Genomic DNA, 8,142 nt, shown 5'->3' on the forward strand with positions numbered 1-8,142 from the left:
GTGGATCTAACAGTGGCGGAAGCGAGAAGAAAGAAGGTAACAGGTCAATGGCTTCCCAAAGGAGGTAATGCCATCCATATATGCAACGGAATCAAACACAGCAAAAGCAAACCAAGCTCCACTGATGCACGCAACCAAATATGGACCGAATGCACAAGTAAAGATGTGCTTAGACTGGCCTGGCTCTAAATCCTAGTAGGCTAGTTTAAGTCCATGAACCAAACAGACCTAGTAGCTACGTGGCTACGAACATACCTACGAACACTTCATAAAAAATGTACATAGGGAAAATGGGTTTGACAACCTCGTATAAGTCCAACCTGGTCCCTCGGCAACCTAGGTAAAACGTTTCAAACATAACTATACATGCAGTCTCCGTTTGATGTTTGGCAAAGCCCACGCACGCTGCACTAAAAAACAGGGCCAAGCAGAGTGTAGGAAAAGAATGGGCGAGCAGGTATACAACAAAGTTGCCGCGATCATCTGTCTGGCAGACTGACCACAGACGGATTCAGCACAGTGATGTCTGGCCGGCGAGATGAAGCAGCGCCTGCTTGTGGTAGGTGGTGCGGAGCTTCTTGTACTTCTGCACAAAGGTAGGCAGGTCGATGTCCTTCTCCAGGAACTTCTGGTGCAGCTCCTCGGACTCCTCGTCCAGCTTTGCCATTGATGCTAAGCAAACAACAATGTGATGAGTATATGAAATAACATCTTAAAAAGATCTTGGAAGTAGCATGATCCTAGAATGACAATGCCATGCCCGTGCACGACTAGCAAATATGTGCAAGTGATGCACCATCTCATGTACATTACAATCAATTACAAATCAGAAAGTAACCAAACTCAGATACAAGTAGGAGACTGATAAGAAAGATGGTGGCTATACAGCCTTTTGCTCAAAGTGCTTACTTTGGAGCTTGTCGAGCAGCGCGGCAGGGGAATAGGACCTCATAATATCATCCTTTTGCCTCTCCAAATCAGTTAGCCTGTCTAGAGCAGCAGCCAGTTCTGTGGTTCTTATTATTGTGCACTGTACAAATCATAAACGCAAATGAAATGTCAACAAAGAAATGTTGAAGTAGCAGTTCTGTGCTTCAAAGTAACAGTTGTGCGTGGTTTTTGCATAATGGTACTGATCAAATCGAAACTATCAATGATGATTTGTTTTAATAATGAATAGCATGGCTACAGTGTTAACCATCCTCATGAGATTTGAGACATGCTACAGTGTCGCACCTGATTCCGGAGCTCTGAAATCCGCTGCTCCTTTTCTAAATTTTCCCCTGTAGTTTACAATAGCAAAGAACCAGTAATAATTACTTACATGTATCTTATTTGAAGCTCAGCAAATCAAAGAGTACTTATTATTTCTTTGAAACCAACTGAAATACCATTATTTATATAAATAGAATGTATAACTCACTTGCAAGTTGCAATGTCTCCTTTCTAAGCTCATCACGTACCTGAACATTAAGAAAGAGCACCAAGTCAGCAAATACACAAGACTCTTCAGGAATTTTATATGTCGGCAGTGTTTTAAAGGTGACAAGGCGAGCTGGGTACGCCTAGGGGCCAAGGCAACAAGGCGTTATTGTAGGCAAGTATGTCTGCCCGGATGCCTAGGCGACGCCTTTAAAACACTGTATGTGGGTATGCCAGAGATAAGGCCTTAAGATAGAACAATCTAATGTAGATAAACTGCAGTCATCAACATCACAATATAAATAGTTGAAGAAAAAATCACCAACACAAAGATGCGGGGGGGGGGGGGGGGGGTTATAAGGTGTTAGAACACTAGGACAACTTACAAATGCATAAGCTTTCAATCATATTGTATGCTAGGAGATACAGACTGTAAAGAAAAAAATAATGAAGAAAAGACAATAGCATGCAAGAGATTGCAACTCTGAGATCATTAACTGACCATGAAGATTTGAAAATTATTTTCCATAACTAGTGGTGTGTGGATAACCAACACCAATGAGGATAAGCACTCTTAGGAATCTCGCTAGTTGTTGGAATCACAAACGTAGCAGCATTAAAAATAGTGTTATATCCAGAAAGGATATCAACATCCTCTGGTGATGTCAGCATCAAGTATAAAAAAAGTGGCACGTGCAACAGAGCTTACATTGTTCTGGGTTTTAACTTGATCAAGTGAATTAAAGAATGCATTGTATGCCTCTTTGTCTTTCAATAACCTCTGTAACTCCTCAATACTGCACAAAAAGATTTGATTAAGAAGATGCAAGATATACAGGGTGGTTGACTCCATTCAAAATAATGCATCATCAGTAAATCTAATATTGTGCAAATTAAACACGTATTCATTCATCATATACAATTCAGGAACACAGCACAACAAATCAACCATGCATAAACGGGTCCTTCCAAAATTATACAGCACCTATCAACTAGTTCTCCAACTTAAACCGATTGTCATAATTTAGAGAGCAGTTCATATCTAATTTTTCCCTCGAATCACCACACAGGCTGCCTGCCTCTAGTCATTCAGCCTTGCCTTAACATAAATACAACATACTCAAGGATTTTCCAGTCTTGTATGTTGGAATATAAGTGAATTGCCCACCTCTCCCCTTCAGCTTAAGCTTTTGGGTTGAATTGGTTGGTGCATGCAACTCAATATGGTATCAAAGCCAGAGGTCTCAAGTTTGAATCCTGGTTAGCGCAATTAAATAAAATAATTGTTGCTCGCTCCTATTCCACGTCTGAGGCCTGAGGGAGCCTCCACGTGAGGGGGAGTGTTGGAATATAAGTGAATTGCCCACCTCTCCCCATCAGCTTAAGCTTTTGGATTGAACTGGTCGGTGCATGCAACTCAATATTGCACATGTCCATCCAAATGTGTGGTGCCAATCTGTGACATAATAGCATAAATTGAAGGGCCATGCCCTAAAACTATGTTAAGGTATCAAAATTAGAGAAGTCGCATGGCATAGATCTAGATACAGTTTTGCTAAATGTCCTAGTTTGGGAATAACCGTAAAAACATATAATTTGTTGCGAAGGTAACAAAGTATGTCAATTGCAATCCATATTCCATAAGAAATATGAGAAATGAAGCAATACTGTATGCAAGAAAGATAGAATCGTAGAAGTAAATCATGAAAGAAGATAAGGATATGTGCTAACCTCTTATCCTTCAAACGAGCAATTATCCCTGCAGCCTCAGCGGGAGATGGTTGCCCACGGGATGAAGACTGAGGATGATCTGAAGTTCTTTGATGTGGGCTAGCACTAGAAGAGGTAGGTGTGGATGGACGTGAAGATGAGCCTACCACCGACGGAGGGTACCAAGATTGCGTAGGTATGTCCTGGAAATTTGGGTCTGTTTGCTGCTGCTGAGAGCTATTACAAGAACATTCAGCAGAGCCAATGGCAATAAGCAAGAGAAGAAAAATTTCAGGCAGTAAGCAAGACTGCAAGAGACCAAAATTTTTACAACTGCTTAATACATATTTCAGTCATGCTATACTTAATCATTCAGTACAACTGTATAAGATGTATCCATAGGAAATGATGCAAATAGCAATTAGGTAAATTCTCTATGGTTAAAAATGAAGTTTTGGAGTCGACAGCATGATTTCGTAACTTCTTTAAATGTCTGTAGGGTCGTACAGAAAGAACTAGGTACTAAAGTATTGTAATCCGACAACTTATTTGAAACTAAGCGGTTCTAAAAGGTAACCAAATGCATACAGGAATATGTTAAACCTAGCTAATTTACGCAGATAAACAAGAAGCCAGGGCTCATAGAAAATAATGTGACAATTTCAATGAGATCAACGTACCCGAAGAGAGGAATCCTCCAGCTCATCGTACAGAGAAATCTGCACTGACAGAGAGAAGGTTACATGTCAATTGATAAACTGATCGGTGATGCAATCTGAAATGTTTACACCCTTAAGTTTCATGGTCATCAAAGTGAATGCCCAAATAGATATTCCGATGCAAATAACATACCAGTTGTAATTAGTGCTTGTTAGATAATAGTAATCAGTTTGCATCATCAAAAAAATCATTTCATTAAACATCAATCATGCTGAATTTTTTTCCATTATAGAAAAAATGCCATGATCGCTAGCAGACACAAACATCTGCTCGTCGGGCCGTCACTTGTACGATCAAATTGCCTATGTGCGCTGTACCGGACAGGTGAGTCCATCATTCCAGATGTCATGCGCAGCGGTGGTGACTTTCTATTATCATGTGTTACAGGGTTAACATGGGCCAGTTGCTATCCAGTAAAAAAAAACAGCCGGAGAGAGAAGCCCACTCCGCCTCGCCTAGCCACCCTCGATCCGCCACCACCGCCGTGCCTACCGCCGCCTCCAGACGCTCCTCTAGTCCCGCCGGCTATGGATCCTTCCCCCGACAACCCCGAACCCGAAACCCTAATCCTAACCCAGCCACCATGATGCCTCAATCTGAGAAAGGGAGGAGGAGCAGGACGTACCTCTCGTCGCCGGCCGCCTACCACTACAGCAGGACGAGCGCGATTCGGAGGAGGGGAGGAAGAGAGAGCGGCTGAGCTCGGGGACGGAGAAGCCGCTGCGGTTGCTTCGCGACAAGGCAGTGCCGTGAGGAGGTGATTTCGGGGCAGGCGGACCAAACGACGGGGAGAAGAGTCGAAGCGACGCGGTTGAGAAAGCTCACGCCGACGCACGCGTACACGCTTGGGCCGGCTGAGCAGAAAGGACTCGCGCTTATTTGGGCCGGCGGCAGACGAGTTGGGATGCTGTTGGGCCGTAACCCTCGGCACGACGGGGGACACAAGGCCGCCGAAAGGGAACCCTGCAACGCGGCCACCAACCATGCGTGGCTTTTTTATTATTTTTTATTCTTAATTAGATCAGAAGCGCTTTTCACGTCCTTTCCACAAATTAAAAGCTTAACTTGAATCAATTTGCAAAAAAATCAAACATGTTTCAAACTTTTCACTCCATGCAACCATGGAGCTAGATTGTGTTCTGCTGGCCTTGCTTTTTTTTTTTGTCCACAAAGAAAGAGGCAAGAAAAAATGTAACTCGTATTTCCATTACAAGCCTGGTGTGTCTTATCTATGCATGCGGCTTTGTTTACTTCGCGAAAACTTTTGAATTTTAGTACTGTAGCACTTTCATTGTCATTCATTAGTTAATATGTAATTATGGACTAATTAGACTTAAAATATTCATCTCATCATTTACAGTTAAACAATATAATTAGTTGTTTTTTCAACTGCATTTAATATTTCATACATGTGTCCGAAGATTCGATGTGATGGGTAATGTAGAAAAAATTTTGGAAACTAAACAGAGCCGCAGTTCTAATAAGGTTCCAGATAGGCATATTGCTAAAAAAATAAGTATTTGTCAAAGTGCCATTGTCATGCGGGGCTTGCGCACTCTAGAATGCCGTTCTAATGGACTTTTTTTAAACCTGCACTGACATGAACGGGCCAAAATATTCCTACCTCGCCTATGACTTGTGGCTATGACTTGTAGACCCTACATGTCATCATCTACCTCCCACCGCTGCTTCGACCAACATTGTTGATCCGGTGCCTCCTTGGCCAAGCTCCACCTCCGCAGATCATTTTCCCGAAGAAGCCGCTCCGGTGTAGAGCAGGTAGGTTAACTCCGTATACTACATGACCGAACGGTTAAGAGTTAAGACCAATGCAGGAATAGTAGCAGCACACTATTTTTTTTTGTTGAGATTTTCAGTATTTGCCCGAGAGATCATAAAGTATTTTTGCCCAGGTCATCTAACGCACGTGCCATAAAATCGCGCACACTTGAATTGGGGTTGTATCGCAGTAGCAGGCACGTGTGATTAATCTGCTCTCCTTGAGATGGACATGGACCACCGAGCCTTTTGCCACCGCCGCCATCACGCTGGCACAGGGGCCGTTTAGTTACTAAACCAAAAAAATTTTGTTGTAAAATCAACGGTTTGACTAAATGTTAGGAAGATTTTTTGGACATTAATTAAAAACTAATTTCAGAACTCACCTAAAAACCGCGAGACAAATCTTTTGAGACTTTTAACCGCATCATTAGCACATATGGATTACTGTAATACTTATGGCTAATATACACTAATTAGACTCAAAAGATTCGTCTCGTCATGTATATCTAAATTATGCAATTAGTTTTGTTGTTTAATTATATTTAGTACTTTATGCATATGTCTAAAAAAAGACACAAATTAAGAGATGAAAATTTTTGGAACTAAACGCGCCCACATATGCAAAATGTGAGCCGAGGCTGCGCGCGGTGTACGACGGTCACAAGGTCATCATGTCACCGTGGTCTGCCGCGGGCGCGAGGGTCTCGGTACGGGCAAGCAATCACTGATCACACGACCTCCATAACGCTAGCGTCTCATCAGTAGCGCAGCCGTTGGAGTCGACGTGCACGATGTGTGCATCATCACAGATGGTGTGCCGCGGTTAATTAATGGATTGTAGTGGCGAATCTAGCTCAAAAATATAGAAGGGACTCATATCTTTTTTTTCTTCTCTTCTTCTCTTCTTCCTCCTCCTCTCTTCTTCTTCATTGTTTCATCTAAAAAATTAAGAGGGGATTAGGGGGGCTTAATCCCCCCTAACCCCCTTTTAGATCCGCCCCTCGCGTGGACGTACGTACGTGTCGCGCGCCGATGACGCGCATCCGGGTTCTTTGTCATCCCTGGGGCAAGCCCGGCGTTGTGCGACGCCGAGCTCCTGCTTCCCCGGCTACGGCCCACGCCCAGGCGCTGGCCGGCGGGGCACCCGCGCGCGCCCTCCTCGGCGGCGGCCTCCGCCGCTGCCTGGCCGCCGCCCGCCGGCGACGGGTGGTGGTTGGCCCGGCGCGGCACACGATAATGCTGCCAAAAAATTGCAGCTCCTCCGCCCGTGCAGCAGACCAGGGTGGCCGGTGGCACGGCTTATCACCCGGCGCCAGCCAGCGCACACGCCTTCCCCTTTCTCTTTTCCGTGCACCTGCACCTGCACCTCATCCTCTCTCGATGCTCTTTGCATCCCCCGGCGGGCGATGGTCGACGACGACGGGGAGGGGGAGGGGGAGGAGAAGGCTGCCGGGGTGCTTTGGACAGTAGCGAAGCACGCACGGTACCACCAGCCCAGGCACCAGCTGCTCCCTGCTTCTTTCCACCCAACACCGATCTGATCCTGCCGAGCTGCTCGCTCTTGCTCACTCTCAGCATAGTGCTGTACTACTGCCCACTGCCAAAGAAGAGAGAGGAAGATGTGATTGTCTAGCATGTCCCGTAGCTGCGTGCCTGCGTGTCGATCATTAGCTTTGTGAGGCGAGGCAATGTGTTTTCTTTTTTTTTTTGAAAAGCCAATGTGTTTTCTTTTGCCCCTGGTTTCGTGCTTAGCTTCTTCCATGGTGGCCGGGGCCCGGGGCTGGCCACCTTGTCCTGCACAAGCACAAACCAAGCAACAAGTAGCAACTATGCACACGTCTCATGGAAACTCACAAAAAGTTTAGAAGATATAAGGAAGCAAATTGCCGCAAAATAGAGATTCATATCCTAAACTATCAAGAAAGTTAGTTATATCATTTTTACATACATAACAATTACAGTTTCCAGTTACCATATGAGTATGACGTGGCAGGTTTAGGCAGTGTTTAGTTCTCAATTTTTTTGTACAGTATCTGTCAAATCAAGTTTTCAAACACATGTATGGAGCATTAAATGCAGTTGGAAAAAATAACTAATTACATGATTTAACTGATTCGTACGAGATGAATCTAATGATATTAATTAATTCATGATTGTACATTAATTATGAAGTAACAACGAATATTCAAATCCAAACTTTTTCACCAACTAAATACCCCTTAGTCTGTAACAAACCCCACAGGCCACAGGGCCTCACCAATCATTCGGTCAATCAAACTCAAACCTGAAGCCCTCCAATGCACGCCGGTCCCACCTGCAGTGAGACAACGCTGGACCCAAGCCATCAGGCACACGCACACTCACACCCAGCCAGCCGTGTTCCTCTATAAAGCCGGCCGGCCGGCCATGTCCCAGCGAACGCGGCCGCGCGCTTTGCCTCGTCTCAGAGAGCGTTTCTTGCCTGCATCCCAACCCTCGCCGCCGTCTCCAACCCATCCACCCCCGACC

General features: G+C 44.7%; 1 protein-coding gene across 2 annotated transcripts; it reads right to left on the reverse strand.

Annotated features, from left to right (window-relative positions):
* Positions 1 to 240: 240 nt before the first annotated feature.
* Positions 241 to 4,655, reverse strand: LOC120654696 (vacuolar protein-sorting-associated protein 37 homolog 1-like). Of its 2 annotated transcripts, none has more exons than XM_039932309.1 (8): positions 4,478 to 4,655; positions 3,813 to 3,856; positions 3,154 to 3,369; positions 2,132 to 2,219; positions 1,424 to 1,463; positions 1,237 to 1,283; positions 910 to 1,030; positions 241 to 672 (listed from the first exon to the last, which is right to left on the reverse strand). In XM_039932309.1, the coding sequence occupies exons 2-8, from the start codon at positions 3,836 to 3,838 to the stop codon at positions 512 to 514; spliced, it is 699 nt and encodes a 232-aa protein (XP_039788243.1). In that variant the 5' UTR covers positions 3,839 to 3,856; positions 4,478 to 4,655; the 3' UTR covers positions 241 to 511. The 2 variants fall into 2 exon arrangements, with proteins under 2 accessions (XP_039788243.1, XP_039788242.1); XM_039932308.1 differs by having other exon boundaries at positions 3,813 to 3,851; positions 4,478 to 4,653.
* Between the last annotated feature and the right edge of the window lie 3,487 nt (positions 4,656 to 8,142).

The sequence above is a fragment of the Panicum virgatum genome, chromosome 1N (genome assembly GCF_016808335.1).
Source record: "Panicum virgatum strain AP13 chromosome 1N, P.virgatum_v5, whole genome shotgun sequence".
Classification (NCBI taxonomy): Eukaryota; Viridiplantae; Streptophyta; class Magnoliopsida; order Poales; family Poaceae; genus Panicum; species Panicum virgatum.